General features: G+C 38.4%; 2 protein-coding genes and 1 long non-coding RNA gene across 3 annotated transcripts; all 3 read right to left on the bottom strand.

Annotated features, from left to right (window-relative positions):
• Positions 1 to 5,670: 5,670 nt before the first annotated feature.
• LOC113360134 lies at positions 5,671 to 6,741 on the bottom strand. Its single transcript, XM_026603677.1, has 4 exons — positions 6,577 to 6,741; positions 6,169 to 6,465; positions 5,951 to 6,052; positions 5,671 to 5,856 (listed from the first exon to the last, which is right to left on the bottom strand). Exons 1-4 carry the CDS (start codon positions 6,739 to 6,741, stop codon positions 5,671 to 5,673), a joined length of 750 nt encoding a protein of 249 aa, XP_026459462.1.
• Positions 6,742 to 7,477: 736 nt separating this feature from the next.
• LOC113362250 lies at positions 7,478 to 7,915 on the bottom strand. The gene is made up of 3 exons (XR_003365656.1): positions 7,870 to 7,915; positions 7,613 to 7,694; positions 7,478 to 7,532 (listed from the first exon to the last, which is right to left on the bottom strand). It is a non-coding gene; the product is annotated as an uncharacterized LOC113362250 (long non-coding RNA).
• Positions 7,916 to 8,486: 571 nt separating this feature from the next.
• LOC113360133 lies at positions 8,487 to 10,949 on the bottom strand. Its single transcript, XM_026603676.1, has 3 exons — positions 9,347 to 10,949; positions 8,619 to 9,214; positions 8,487 to 8,507 (listed from the first exon to the last, which is right to left on the bottom strand). The coding sequence occupies exons 1-3, from the start codon at positions 10,947 to 10,949 to the stop codon at positions 8,487 to 8,489; spliced, it is 2,220 nt and encodes a 739-aa protein (XP_026459461.1).
• Between the last annotated feature and the right edge of the window lie 6,104 nt (positions 10,950 to 17,053).

Genomic DNA, 17,053 nt, shown 5'->3' with positions numbered 1-17,053 from the left:
ATAAGACGAGACGAAAAACTGCATATGTGGAGGTTAAGATTCAATTGTACTTGAATTTAGGATAAGTCAAAGGAAGTATTATGGTTTTTGTTTTGAATATGGGTTTTGACTGAGAACGTGGGCATGAGAAAGCAACTTGGCATTGCACTTGAGACAAAATGACAACACATGCATTTAAAGAGAAATGACCTTATAGTATCATAACTGAAAAGTTTCTTAGACCATCTTGTTGATGGTGGTTTTTAGTTTAGGACGAAAACTGTAAAAGTATGTCTACCTGACTCGGCATCAGAAGTAGCAAACCTTGACATGTCTATATTCTGCAAGGAATTTGAAGAATATGTCAAAATATGATGAGTGACTATGCCTCTCTTCATATTATATTAAAACTCAAGCTCCTAGATGAATTGTTCACAAGTATAGAGCCTAACGTGTATTTAAGCTCCTAGCTGCATATAATGCCGGAGCCCGCTGCATAATAAACTCCTAGTTGCATATTCACTAATGCCGCAGCCTGCTGAGTATCTATTATATGTTGTGTTCTTGCTGAACTCTCAACTTTGACATGATATGACGATTAATTTTCATTCTTAGCTGAGTGATATCAATTTCCCGAAGTGTCTAAATTGAGATATGCATGGAGGTACCTGATCAAAGTGCAAGCTGTGATCTGTGCTGCTCGTAAGAGTAAAAAATTAATAATTTTGTGTTAGTATACAAAATATCTAAATTGATTGATTTTGCATCAGTTTGCAAAATTTCAACTTTTAAACTAATTTTGTGTCAACCTGCAAAAATTAGGTTTTGCCCAAAAATGAAGCATACGTGATATCTCGATCCCTATTAGTCGAGACTAAACCTAGACAAGCTAGGTAACCAGCCCATCATGGAGCTGGTAGGAGTATAATCCTACCAAAGTCGAAAAAAATAAGAAAAAGTAAATTGCGACAATTAAAGGAATTAGAAAAAGGGGTGCGGTCGCGCCACTTGGTCGGTCGATTTGCTCTAGATGGCGCCTTCCATCGTCGGTCGGCCCTGCCTCATGTTTTTGTTCGTCAGCCCCTCTTTCTAGTCGACCAATTATATCGCTTTTAGCATACCCGCTGCTACTCCAAATTGTTAGCCAAAGTATGTTATTCGCGCCGCTACTTATATAAGAAAAATAAGACCATCCAAGTCAGTCGCGGAACGATCACGACCACATGACTTGGCCAGTCGATTTAGAAAACTTGGCGCCCTCCTGGCGCGACCAAACAAATTCCATGGTACTCACCAACGGGCCCACTTTTATTTCAACCAATCAGAACTCTCATAGCCTGCAAGCAGCACTCACAATTGCTAGACAAAGTAGGCTAGTCGAATGATTCAAAAAGGATTTTGATTAGATTAAGACCGCTCATGCCTGTCATAAATCAATCATGGCCGTCCAACTTAGCCAGCCAAATTGGTCGTCCTAGATTCTATTTGAGGGGACCAATGAGGTGTCGTTATGTTCACCGGCGACCCATCATTTCCCTCGACCAATCACGTCGCTCCTAACCTGCGGGTTCTGCTTCGAATCATTGCCCAAAGTAGGTTGATCACACGGCTTAAAAAGTCTTAATTAGGTTAGCGGTAGTACATAGCAGTTTCAAAATGATCTTGGCCGTCCAACTTAGACGGACAAATCGACCGACCTCGATTCGATTTTGGGCGACCAATAAGGTGCCATCGTGATTACCGGTCGTCTCTCTCCTATGAGGATAGATCGCCTCGTCCTCAACCTACTCAAATAGCTCCTGGCAGCTGCTGAATGTAGGTTAGTCTCGCTCCTTACGAAATCTTAAATACATTCAACGACAGTCAACAATTACCGCAAATAATCTCAACCGTCCAAGTTGACCGGCTGATTTAACCGACCTAGATTTAACTTGAGCTAACTAATGAGGTGACGTGATGACTACCGGTCATTCCCCTCCTATGAGGACTGACTACCTCACCCCTAATCTGCTCGAGCAACTCATGGCAGTCGATCAAACAAGGCCGCTCACGCTCATTTTTAAAGACCGTGAAATCCGAGACCGATTTGAACAGGCTATGAACAACGATGCTTTACATGCATCAATCATGTTTAAGCTGCTTTCTTAACAACGATGCTTTACTTGCATTGATTACAAACGATATTTTGTAAATATCGATTTCACAAATAATTTAATTATTTAACCTAAAAGCATTGTATGCTATTTTTTTAGTGCTGACTCACGACAAGTTTCATTCATATGACTTGACTTGTCATATGTGACTACCTGCCGCCTGGCTTGCGCGTGATTGCTCGAAATAATTAGGTCTTGCAAGTAAGACCCACTCAACAATTAACGTGTGAGACTTGTTACATTCTTTGTGTAACTTGTTCATATTTTCTACAAAAATACTCGAGACATCAAACATGTCACAACTGGGGGATTTCGTTAGGGTATTGGTCTGGCGGTTTACAACATGCGGCGTGCAACGTGCCTATTAAGAGAAAGTATCTAGAATAGCGGACAGGTGACAAGTAGAGGAGTGGTGGGAACACAAACCATCCAGTCTTCCCATAACCATAAGACATGGTTTTTACCATTCACCCATGATCCCCACTACTTCACAACTCCCACTTCCTAAGAGATCTAGGTGATCAATCATGATTTGTTATAAAAATAGATTTTCAATCTATTTTTTTAGAGAGGACATACAAGTATTCAAAGAATACAGAGAACATCGCTTTCGCCCGGCAAGAAAGTTCCATTTTTCTGAAATTCAGTCATAAATAATCACACCTTGCGGAGTTCATCATCCTGGTCTCAACACCTTCTCTGCTTCCCTCCCTAAGACCAACCCTTCTCCTTCATTTTGTGACCGAAGCAAGATTAGAACGTCCATTTCTTGGTTTAGGCCAGAATTTTTCAGATTGATCTCTCGAATCAAAAGTACTCCTGTGTAGTATTTTTTTTTTAATGGTTCAGATTCATTTCTCATCGACACACCCAATTTACCATTTTCAGCAGAATCGATTTTTATCCTACTACACATCTGACAAGGGAGTTACTTGATAGAAAGATAAGATTTTGGATGTGGGTTGGTCTTGTTGGGTAGTGTATAAAGACAAAAAAAAAGGTAGTTGGGAGGGTTGTACTGACTAGAATGTTTGGTGAGATGAGGGAAATGGTCCTTTGACTAGGTTGCCAAGCCAACGGACAACTTAATAATTGAGCCTTTTTAGATTCTTTAGTGGCCATCGGAAATCGTCGTCGGCGATGAGATGATAAGGGTGTAAGGTGCTTTCCTTCTACCTGAGAACATTTAACAATCCAGTCGGTTTCATTAAAACACTTCATGGAGAATTTCAAAAGATAATGTAAAAACATTACAAAAATTAATACACTACACCATTTTTTCCGATTCGAAACGGTTATTGAGCGTTACGAATCGGGGTTGTAACTGTTCCGGACCGTTACGAAAAGGGGTGCTACAATTTTTTTGTAACGGCCCAGTAGCCGTTACGATTTTTTTTTGTAACGGCTCTTGTAACAGCGTAGAGCCATTACTACGTGGCACTGTCGTAACATGCGAGAGCCGTTACGAATTTATTTAGTAACAGATCGTTGTAACAAGCTGAAGCCGTTACGAATTTTTTGCAACAGTAAAAAAATTACTGCCGGTCAACCTTGACCTGGTCAAAATCAGTCAGCAATGACCAATTTTGACCAGGTCAAGGTTGACCGGCAGCTCATTCTCGGCCGGAATACGCCGGAATTCAAAATAACCACCTGCATACACCTTTCATTTATCCTTCACAATCAACATTATTTTTTTTCAATCAAATTCATGTCCATTCAATCAATTCTAATCACATTCAAATGGATTCATACAAAGGATTCATACAAAATAGAACTTAAATTATTCTAAGTATCAAATAGTAGGGGAATGTATACAAATTCCCATAAGCATCAGTTCATAGAAATTCCTATGTTCACAAATTTATATAACTGAGACTGTACATAGAAACTTACTGCAAATTTTCTATGTTCACAGCTAGAGCTGATAAACCAACTTGAAGCTGCAAATTTTAAGACTTCAAGTTCGAAATCCATGCATAAAGTTATAGATGAAAAGTATCTGCTAAGTTTAAACTTCCTAAGCATATATACCAACTTATGTTAAAAGCAGAAAAAAATTTCAAAAAAATATAAATTGGGGAGAAGAACAATGAGAAATACTTATTGTGGTTTTGTAATAAGAACAAGCCCATGATTTAGTCATCAAGAGCTTCAACTGAAACTGCAACCACTGATCCAGGCCATCATTGCAATTGGTCCTGATACAAACCAAAGTCCATAAGCTCTCTCGCACGTGCAACAAACAAAAGTCCCGTAAGAAACATGGAATCTAGAAATATACAAGTTAAGTACTTACCCGGTATTCTAGCAGGTACACAAGTTGATGCCAATCCAGCTGTAGTTCACTTCCCACCAGCATAATACCTCGCAAGTATAAATTGAAGGTCAGAAACCACGCCTCTTAAACTTTATAGTACAAATATAACCAAGTGAAGTAATTACCAGGGATTGATATTTCCCCGGCTGGCTACTGCTGCTTCAGCGGACCTTGCGAGAAGTCCCATGTGCATTCACATATAACAGAACAAAAGCCACCCACACATATACAAATAAATGATGAACTGAAAGTGCATATCCATTCATAAGCCGGTTTGTGTTCACATAATTCAGGAAAAAGTTACATCGGACAAAAAAAGTTGTTTCAAGTAAAGCTATTCTTATGCACAACTGCATAAGAGTATGCGTATGAGTCAGCATACATACAAAAGTGTGAACTGCAAAAAAAAGGGAAAATAAGCCTAAATACTTGTTATGCAGCACTGCAGAAGTTGCTTCAAGTAAATCTATTCTTATGCACAACTGCATAAGAGTATGCATATCAGTCAGCATACATACAAAAGTGTGAACTGGAAAAAAAAGGAAAATAAGCCTAAAAACGTGTTATGCACGTATGCATAAGAGCATACGTAAAAAATTTTGAACTGCATAAAAAGACCAAAAAGAACCATATGAGTTGAGGCAGATACCACGCGATGCTCAAAAAGGTTGACACATCAAAAAAAAAGAGATGGTGTGTCGTAACTTGAGAGGCACATCTTTGGATGAAGCACATATCCTCCAATTCCAACGTCTCTGAAGGTCGCTGCATACTTGTTGGCACTCACAGTTATTGCATCTGGCTTGGAAATAGTATCGATACACACCTTGGCAAGATGTAAGGGTACATGATCTCCGTGAATTATTTCTCCTAAACCACCAGTACAGATGTTACCAGTTGCAACCACTTGACCCTCGAAGTTCAGTAATGAACAACGCGGCATGCCATGTACTCCTGATGCAGCTGGTGAACTCGTCGCAGCTTGTGGAGATGATAGAGGTGAAGCAGAAATACCCTGTGGAGATGATAGAGATGAAGCAGAAACACCCTGTGGAGATGGAGCTTTTGAGGTGCTGGCCAAGTTTGAGCCAACTGATGCTGGCATTGCAGATTGGATATCTTGAACTATGTGGCATAATTTGCCAAGTCCTTCGATTAGAACCCCCACCTTTCCACCTAGTTCTTCCACCATTTGAGTAACACCACCCTCCTTATATTTCAACTCATTGACTTGTGACGCGCAGGAGCAGAAAGTTGGACTTGTGTACGAGATACAAGTCCAAGAGAACGAGCCCGTCCTCTAGTATCCTTTCCAAAAGCCGCAGCAAGTGCACAAAGTTCCTCTACTGGAAGACCTGCATCCAGTTTTTCTTTTATCTCTTCTTGCGCCTTCTTCAGCTTATCCTGTTGTGCCAAGCATAACAATCGAGAAAATTATAATATGTTTAACTAAAAACAATGAGAAGACTTGAAATAACTGAAAAGTGAACTGACTCACATCATATGGCTGGGCGCTAGGTAAGATTGAACCACTCTCTTGTGTATGATCTTTAAGCCACACATCCTCAGGACTGATCTCTACACCAGGATTCTCGGCCTCCTACATTTACAGAGATCAAGACGAGTTGTGAATATATTAGAGTTTGAGGCATTATTGAAATATAATAGAGATGGGGAAAATTGTGAATGTAGAAGAGATCGAGAAAACTTACGTACCAATTCAGCTCTGACCAAATAATGAGGTTTGTGACCGGAACAATGTGTGTAGCCATATTGTTGTCTTTTCCGCTTATGGTCAATTCTACTTTGCGCTGCCTTTTCTTCTTTTTCATTCTCACAAAATTTTATCCAATCCTCTTCTCTTACAGTTGGTGGAACATGTAGAATCCTTTCTTCATGAGTAGGGTACAAATCATAATGATCGGTACGTAACTCAGTTTTAAATCTCCTCCATGGACCAGCCATGGACTTCTGAACAATATCCTTTGATGTTTCAGGGATATTAAATTCGTCCTGTAAAGTCAGATCTCATTAATGGCTTACTGAGGATACAACCACTATAAAAGAAGTTAAAGGAGTGAACAAAAACTGAGGATACAACCCTCATTAAGGTAAGTTTTGTACCTTAAGGGTATTCCAAACATCATCCTTATGCTTCTGAGGCACAAGCTTCCAGTTTTTGTATGAAACAGGCACATGTGTACGAACCAATGAGCCCTTCCGGTGACCAGCTGTCGTGCAGTTCCTGGAAACTGGTTGTCCATACTCATTGACGACTACTGCTGCCATATCCTGGAAAAAAAAAACATCATGAAAGAAAATATTGCACAAGAGAAAAAAGATCACAGAACAAGCGAATAAAACAAATAACACCTCTCAAATAATAAGCGATCAAATAAAACAAAACAAAAGCAAAACAAGAGCAAAACAAAGGCAGTCGTTCTTTTTATAGATATCCGTGAAGCGCAACACATTGCAAAGGTGGCATCAGTTTCATTTCAAATAGAACCAATTGAAAGAAACTTTTTGAAATTCTCATTGTCAGTAAGAACTGATTGATAAGATGTAGGAACTTCAAATTTATCTACTGAACAAGTTAACCCCTGATGTGAGTGCAACACCACGAACCATCCCTCATCTGTAAGATCCTTCGAGTAGAACACTTGAGCCGCTTCAGATGCAAGGATAAACGGCTCATCGGACACTCTAACTTTGTTTTTCATCTTGGATAAGTTGACCTTTATAACCTTTGAAACTGCATCAACCTTACACGCATTCTTATATCCAACACTAACCCAATCACAACAGAAAACAGTTTCTTCAAACTCCATGTAATTCAAGACGATAATCTCTTTAATAACTCCGTAATAAGTTATTTCTGCTTCCTCGGCCGACTTCGCTTTCAGTCTTGTAAAAGCTTTCATTGATACGCCACTTTTTTGCGATATATTCTTCGCCTCACAACCTAGTGTGCTAAAAGTAAAGCCATTGACTTGGTATTTACTGTAGGATCGTGCCTTGAAGAGGGGTCCTTGCACGAGTCTCCAAAGTGTTGAATCAGTCTCTTTGGCTTCTATCAACTATAAAAGTTCATGTTGGAGTTAGTATCACAACCAAAAACATAACAAGTTGGGATGAAATATTTAAGATATCATGTTACCTCGTCGCGCAACCATACATGAAAACTCTTTGAGGTCTGCTGACCATTAGACGTGTTGCCGCTAACATAGGAATCATACTTCCTGCAACCACATAAAAATAGTATCAAATAATGAAAACATCTTAATGCATCAATGAAACTGCTATCTCAAATAAAACCAAATACATAGACATTGATACTTCAAAGAACAAACAAATAGCATAACTCTAGCATACTACACAACAATTTAAAATTCACATTGAAGCAGTAATGTTTACCTTCGCCAGTCATCTATCTCAAAATACTTAGATAGGATCCAGCTGCGGCATTGTTCAAATTGTACTTGAGTTAAAGTCATACTCTTTCCAGTACTTAGAGTCATCTCATCTGCAAACTCATAGTCATCATCTAAAAAAGCCCGTCGAGTATGTTTATGAGTACCATCACCATCATATGACATGCCATCCATAAAAAATAAGCTAGCTTCTCGCAACAAATACCCTCTCGCAATGCATCCCTCAATGTACCTTTTATTGCGCACCAACCCTTTAAAGCCTTTCATTAACCTACAAAGAATAGTAAAGTGTAGAAGCTGTCAAGGCCTTATCAAGCATGATTCTTATACTAAGTTGTCAACTTCATAAAATTTCAGAAGAAAAAAACTTCAAATATAAAATTTCTTAATCAAAGTATCTTACACTCAGCACCTGACATTCTATATAACATTCTCAAAATCAATTTAATCTATAAAGCAAGGGTTTGTACCCTCCATATCAGCACTAGCATAACACACATAGTAAGATGTTAAAAGACACAACCTTTCAATAATGAGAACAAAAAGTTCCACTCCTTTTTATGGTTACCATTGGATTTTTATACTACTGTGTTAGTCCAATCATGCATTTAAAGTCATCCTCTAGCATAAAAGAAATTAATCATGACAGCACAATAAACAAAATTGCTAAACAGGGGAAATAGTCAAGTGGGAAATTTACCTCTCAAAGGGGTACATCCACCTAAATCTGACCGGACCGCAGATTAAAGCTTCATCTGCCAGATGAATCATCAGGTGGATACTAATGACAAAGAAGGATGGAGGAAGGTATTTTTCTAGAACACACATCGCCTCCACCAAACTAGCTTTAGCTTGTAAAAGATGCTCTCTGTTAATAACCTTCGCACATAAGATATTGAAAAATAAACTAATCCGGAGAAGAGCAACTCGCAGATCTTTAGGAAATGAAGTTGCAGTATGAACAAGCAGTGGAAACAAAGACTGCATCATAACATGGTAATCATGAGACTTTAAATTCTTCAACTCCGGTGGATTTATACCAACGTTGTTGCGAAGATTGGAACAGAAATTTGAAGGCACCCTTAAATTCTTCAAAACTGTACAGAAAGCAACTTTTTCATCCTTTGTTAAGGCAAAAGACCCATCTTCCATTGTTGTCTTGCCCGTGTTGTCATCCTCTTTCAACCATAACCGCTTTTTAATCCCCATAGCTTCCATATATTTACATGCATTAAGACCATCTTTTGACTTGCTATTTCCCAATACAGTATTAACAATGTGCTCAGTTATATTCTTCTCGGTATGCATCACATCTGTACAGTGACGAACTGTGTTCGCTCCCCAATACGACAAATCATAAAGAATAGACCTTCGAGAAAATAAAGAGTGATCGGAAATTTCTTCATCAGCATACCCTTCAGTCCCTCTTTTACGTTTCTTTGATGGTGGTTTTCCTTTACCCTGTTTTCTTTTCAAATTAGCTACCATCTCTTGAACTTGCAATCCTGTTAGTGGCCATGGAGCTTTACCATGCTCAACTCCTCCACTGAAGTTTGTTTTATCATCTCTAAACTTGTGTTTCGTTGGCAGCCATCTTCGATGTCCCATATAACACAACTTCTTACTATATGGCAGCCACTCAGCATCTGTTTCTTCTCCACAACTTGGAAAATAAAAATACCCATGAGTTACACATCCAGAAAGAGTCCCTAATGCTGGAAAATCATGAATTGCCCATAACAACCTAGCTCTCATCAGAAATTCAGAACCGGTGAAGCTGTCGAAAGTCATAACACCATCATTCCGTAACTCTTTCAACTCTTCAATCAATGGTTGTAAGTAAACATCGATATCTTTACCTGGTGCTCTCGGGCCTGATATCAACAAACATAACATAGAAAACTCCCTCTTCATACACATCGAAGGAGGAAGATTATACGGACAGAGAAATACCGGCCAACAGCTGTAATTGAGACCAAAGCATCCATAGGGGTTGAAGCCGTCAGTTGCTATACCAAGAGTAACATTCCGTGCTTCCTTAGCAAACTCTGGAAAAAAACTATCCGCACAACGCCAAGCTGAAGAATCAACGGGATGACGCATTACATTGATATCTTTCTGTGCTCTAAAATGCCAAAGCATCGCCTCTGCTATCCATGGTATACTATAAAATCTTTTCAACCTTGCAATTATTGGAAAGTGTCTCAATGTCTTCTGCGCAACTTGAGTAAGTTTTCTCTCATCATTGAAAACTCTTACATACAGCGGTTCTTGACATACAGGGCACTTCAGCAATGAACTCTTATCCTTCCAACAGAGTATACAATCATTCACGCAAGCATCGTAGGTTACATAATCCATCCCCAACTCTTGAATTATCTTCTTGACATCTGGAAACTTACTTGGCAGGGTGTTTTCTTCAGGAAGCAACTCTTTTATCAATTCTAACATTGCAGTCATACCATTATCTGAAATCGCATACTGAGTCTTTATGTTGTTCACCATTATCGCTACATACAACGCCGACTTTCCTTTAGGACACGAAGGATACAATGGTACTCTTGCTCGCTCGGCCGCTGATAACTTTTTCTTACAACACCCCTTGGTCCCAATATTCTCATCCACATCCACATTTGTTGTAACATTCTCATCCACATCCACACCTGCTGTAACATTCTCATCCACATCAACTCCTCCTGTGACATTCACATCCATATCCATAGCAGATGTAACATTCCCATCCACATCCACACCTACTGTAACATTCCCATCCATAACTGCTGTAGTGTTATCCCTATGTCTTGACCGTGCTGCTACTGAACTTTCACCATGATGACGCCATGTTGTATACGTCAAACAAATACCATATTTGAGCAAATGCAATGATATCTCACTAAGTGAAACTAAACCTTTACCATTCATACAATTTCGACAAGGACATGAAAATAAAACCCTCCCACCACCATTATTCTTGGCAAACTGTATAAATGACCTCACACCTTGTATGTATTCACCAGACTTACGGTCACACTTCATCCATTTCTTGTTCTCATCAGATGACATATTACCCTTCAAAATAGACTTTATAGGATCAAACCAAGTACTTAGTCCTAGTGGTGGGTTTGCCGAAGCCCTCATGAAAACGACAGAAACATCCTCTCAACGAGGATAGGATGTTCTACAAGTAGTTCATAGAAAACAGATTACAAAGAAAACAGAGTTCATACATATGGTCTACAAGTAGTTCATATAAAACAGCTTACAAAGAAAACAGGTTGTCGAAGCCCTGGCCAAATAACTTCACATGCTAGTTTACATAAAACACCATAATCTTAACATGCTATAAAGAAAAAATTAATTCATACTAATTGAAACCCTAAAACTGAAATTAAACAAATCAATTCATACTAATTGAAAACCTAAAAATAAAATTAAAAAAAAATCAATTCATACTAATTGAAATTAAACAAATCAATTCTTATACCTTCAACTTCAGCTCTTTGGAGTTTTTCAAAGTTCTTCAGTCTTTAAAACCCTAACATGAAATCAGAATATCAGTTAGTATATATCCTTCAAATCCTAAAACTTGATTTAACAGATGATATAACAAATACCTTCAAAGTTCTTCAGCTTTTCCACAGATAAAACCCTGAAATAAGAGAATGAAATCGTATCAGATTTATATCAGATAAAAATAAACCTAAAACGAAATCAGAAATAGAAATCATAATAGATTTATCAGATGGAAAAACCCTAAAACTAAAAACCCCAATGAAAAAAACAGACGATGATTGAATGAATAAAAAAAAAACAACAAATTACGATTGAAATAACAGATCGAGAAATTTGAATACTAACTGATTTGAAACTTACGATTGAAATAACAGATCGAAAAATGTCTTTGATAAATTTCTGGTATCTTCTGCAGAGGCAACCCTTATCTCTTCACGATGATAAATTTCTGGTATCTTCTGATGAGAAACGAAGAGAGAAAGAGAGTGAAAAAAATGAAATGAGTGTACTCGATGAAACCCTCATCTCTTCACGAGCTTATCTCTTCAGGGGAGGAATAATACTCTAGCTTAGTGAACTTGGGTGGAAAAAGGGGGCACACGGCTGAATGGCACACGCGCAATAATATCTGTTACCGGCTCTAGTGTCACCAAGCGTGTGACTGACACACGTAAAAAATTAGCATGTTATTATTCGTAACAGTTTCCCCCTGTTACGAATCTGGAAAAAATTTCGTAACGGCTCCTCCCTGTTACGTCTAGGTTGTAACGGCTATTTGTAACATAAAAGTTTGTAACGGCTGCTGGGCCGTTACAAAATTTAATTACAATTCGGGGAAAATGGTGTAGTGATAGGGCGCATTATTCTAAGAATTTGTCCAGGGGGAATGGATAAAGATTGAAAACGAATAATTAGAGTCCTATAAATCTATCCTATGATGTTGAAAATAAAATGTAGGAGAGTAAAGGAAACTGAATAGTTGTAGCAATGGCAAGGCAATGATGATCAAAATCTATTAAGCGAGATACTGTTAGGAAGTTGGTAACATGGGTTCCTACAGAGGAAATAGAGATGGTAGCTCGTCCAGATGGGATAATAATTTTTGTGACATGAGGAGATGGAAGTGATTAAATTGCGCAGCGACGATGAGACTGTTGCTATTGGGAGCACACGAAATCGACGATCTGCCAAGCTTGAAGCCAAAAAACTGTCGATTACACCAAAGAGATGGAGAACTCTTCACTTAACTTTGCTTCACCGTAGGAGGAAGGATAGAGGATGATCTTTTCTAGCCGAGAGTGGAATTCGATTAGAACCTTTACTTTCTTTATACTAATGATGGATTGTTCTTGGTTAGGAGTTGAAGGTTGATTTGTTATGGAGGATTTGATTTTTGAGTTATAGAGGAAGCGGAAGTATTGCAGTTTTGTGATGCTTTTGATTTTAGTTTCGTTGTTTAGTTTTTTGTTTTGCTTTTCGTTTTTTGAATTTTGTTGTGGTACATTAATTGATTTGTTGTTTGTTTCATGTAATTGAAGTTGTTAGGGTTGAGATTCATGGGTGATTTGAATTACTTCTGATAGTTTTTACGAGGTATTTTTGTTGTTTATGGTTTTGCTTTTCTTCAGGTTCGCCATTCGGTTAGATAGGTTTGAGTAATCCAAGTCCTCATGGATTAGATATTTTATACACGTATTTGTCATTCACCGATAACCTACACAAATAATAATAATAATAATGAAACTCGAACGGTAGAAATGCTGTCGCTATGAGTCCAAATCTGTTCACACTCCTCTAACGAGTGTATATTTCACATATATTCTTCTGATTGGTTGATTATTTAACTGATGGTCCCATTATCCTCTATGTTCAGAATCATGATCCTCGTTACATAATTTCCTAAATTAAGTCAAGAGTAGAGATTGAAATGTAAAATATACACTCGTTAAGGAGTGTGCACGAATTCGCACTTTATCCTCCATCAACAACCATCTAGGATCATATAACACCACTATGCATTAGTCCTATTGTAATAGCAGACTCTATAGGTACAAAGTACGCGTGTAATTTCATCGTAATCCTAATAAAATTTATGCTTAAAAAAACAAAAAATGTTTCCACCGCTCAGATAGCCCTGTCAGGCCACCCATCATAAGTACGCCCTGTAGGAAGTAGAACCAGCCTCAATTTACACATTTTAAATTGAACGGTTGAGATGGTATGCTATCAACACGTCTCAGCGTTGAAGTGTACGTACGGTCGCGTGTCTTAAAAGTTGAGCATGCTTTGTCTTATAATTTGTATATCAGATTACATTAGATAGCGAACAAAACAAAATGTATCATTAAGAATAAAATAGAATGGATTACATGGTTAAGCGTTGGGTGGGTAAGAAATGATGCGTGTGAGATTCCCAACAAACAATTGTGTGTCGTGTCTTCTTTCCTGTTTTAATATCTCGAGCCCTGTGTTTTGTTCCCTCCCCCATCTCCTTCTCCTGGTGGTGTGTGTCGTTAAGGAGTTGACTCTCTCTCTAAATAGACTACTGAATAGTGATAGAATAAAAAGGCTGCAGAGACAAGGCAGCAGCAATTAATTTATTCTGACATATCTTCCAGTGACTATAACATCTCTCCAAGCGTCGGAATTAGAATTAGAATTGCTCCTCTCTGAATTAGCCTTTTCTTTTCGTTTTCTGATCCAACGAATCCACATACATACATGTATCCACCCAAATAAAAATAATAACAAAAATCCCACGAATATGTAGGCTGGCCTGGCTGCGAGGGATGAACCCACGAAAAATAAAATTCTTTTTAAGGCTCGGGCTAAAAGTTTTGGCCGAGCAAAAAAAAAAAATTGGCTTGTGGATTGGGAAGGCTATCCGGACTAAAATTCTCTTTAACCCAGCTGTAAGTCCATCAGTGCTGGCTGTTATGTGCTAGAAAGGAAGATCTTGCTAGCACGAGAAAGATAAAAATCTTATAATTGCACCAGCCGATGATAATGCAAAATTTAATAACTCTCTGGATATCGCAGCAGTGCCGACCACTTATGGATGCAAAAGCGAAAATGCTAGAAATCCCCCACTTTTATACCCCAAATTATTTACACCCCTATGTGTCCATGTCTTATTGGCTCACTTTGAAAGCGGACTCCCTATTTTTCCCAGGTGGGATAGGGTAAGGATGAAATCTACGGTGGATAGGAGTGACACATAGGTGTAAAATTGTGGTGTATAAAAGTGGGGATGGGAAGCAGCTTCGATGCAAAAGTTTACCAGCAAAAATAAGCATTATCTGTACTCAACTTGGTAGAGAAATCATTAATGACAAGTTGGGGAGTGTACTTTGAAGAAAAATTATTGAAAGCATTTAGATTATCCTGGCCAAATTGGGGGTATACCCAGATTAATTGGCGTATTACCCATTTTATTCCCATCCAAGGTAGTGTGCTAAAGGGTGTCTGAAAGATGCTAAAAGACCAAATTATCCTTGCTATTAATACCCTACCGACTGTCTCACAAATAATTTTCAAAATCTATCTTCAAAACTCTAACCCAATACGATGAAATAGAAAATCAAAACAAAACTTAAAAAAATCCAAAATCAAAACAAAAAAAGAAAAGTTACAGATTTGAGATTGGGTACAAAATCATACCCAATCTCAAATCCCTTATGATTCCACATTTCTATCATCAGTCGGCAGAGTACTTTTTGTCGACCTTGCCGACTAGTATTAGTCGTCAGGGTATTTTTTTGTCGACTTTGCCGACTAAAATATAATCGCCAAGGTAATAAGGTTGAATACCATGCCGACTTTTCATCTCTGAAATTAGCAGTTACAGGGTCGTCAAGATGTCCATCCCTATACCTTGCCGACTAAAATATAGTCGGCAAGTTATGAAATAAATACCTTGCCGACTATAGTTTAGTAATATAGTCGACAAGGTTATGAAATTAATACCTTGCCGACTAATCATGCATTTGTAACACCTTTCTCTGTATGTCAAAAATCTTATAGTCGGCAAGGTATTTTTTTGTCGACCTTGCCGACTTTTCATACTTTCAGAACTGAAAATGTTGATTCCTTCTATCATTTTGAGTATAAAATCACTCAGCATTTCTACAATCCCATATTTATAACCTGGCTTGATTGGGGTATACCCATATTAATTGGAGTATACCCAATTTTAAGTGGACTCTTTTTAAGGGTTGAGGGGGAATCCTAATGGGTGAAGTAATACTACCCCTACCGTTTATAATTCTTATTACCCTAAATCAGTTTTATTTTTTTCATTTCATCTTCTACTCTTCTTCTCCTCTTCCTCAAACACCTTACCGGCTCTTCTCCAACCCCACCACCGAAACTCGTCGATTAATCCGTCGTAATCGTCGATTCGAAAATTACGATTAATCTTCAAACATGGAACCACCACGACGGAAGGCTACTCGTATGAAAGAAGCTAATCGAAAACCCAATGAATATAACCCTGGATTTGCAAATTTAGTTCAAAGGAAAGTGAAGAAAAAAACCGTCGAAAAAGAAGAAATCAACGCCGCCGAAACCGAAGAAATGGTGCGATTAAGAAAGTAAGGGCCTACTTAAACTCACTCTAGTACTTCAATTTCATGTTTGCATGCCAAATTAGGCAAGAAAAATCGTATTTTTGAATTTGCAGTTATTTAGCCGGCAAGGTGTTTGTTCCACGACCTTGCCGACTTTTCATGTTTAGGGTTGGTCGGAAAGCTCTTAGGTTGAAGATCTTGTCGGATGTTTAGTATCTGTAACTGCTCTTACAGGGTCGGCAAGTTATTCAACCTAGGAGCGTACCGGCGGTAGTTTTTTTTTATAGTCGGTGTGTTATAATTTTTTACCCTACCGGTTGTTTTAAAAATAGTTTGCGTCTCCTGATGCCTTAAATTTTAAAAGTCGGAATGGTATTTGAATACCACCCTGCCGGCTTTATGTTAGCCGGTATTGTTTTGATTATAGACCCTGCCGACTATTGATGTTGAAAATCCTGTGTTCATAGTTGTTATAAGCCGACAGGTTATTTGAATAAGACCCTGCCGATTATAATTTAGCCGGCATGTAGTTTAGATACCGACCCTTCCGACCATTGTCCGCCAGATTGGTTATATATGTCGACCCTGGCGACTTATGAATTTTTTCTTAATTGTTCTTGTTCAGGTTGCAAAAGGCAAAGAAGAAAGTTGTTACTCCTCCTTCAAGACCTCCTCGTGTTGGTGAGAAACTCTTGACGGCAACACATCGAGGGGCATTCGTTGTGCCAGGAACGCTCAAGATCCGTGTACGGAATTATTCTCAACCACCACCGGAACCAAATGATTCAGATGAAACTCCAGATGAATACCAAGGGAGTCCATCTGGTAGAAGAGATGATGATGATGATGTTGAAAGAACTCCGGATGCTGGAGGAGGCAACAATGGTGATCAAAACATGCCACATGTTGGATGAGGTAATGATGATGGTGATGATGGTAATGGAGATAAAGATAAGGATATAAAAGATGAAATTGTTGAAGAGGAAGAAGAAGAAGAAGATGATGATGGAGAACAAACTCAAGATAATGAGCCCAAGCTTCAACTTCAACTGAAATCGGAAAGAACAAGAGGGTTATCACTAAACC

This window comes from Papaver somniferum, chromosome 3 (assembly GCF_003573695.1).
Source record: "Papaver somniferum cultivar HN1 chromosome 3, ASM357369v1, whole genome shotgun sequence".
Classification (NCBI taxonomy): domain Eukaryota; kingdom Viridiplantae; phylum Streptophyta; class Magnoliopsida; order Ranunculales; family Papaveraceae; genus Papaver; species Papaver somniferum.
This window is presented reverse-complemented; position numbering and strand designations above follow the sequence as displayed.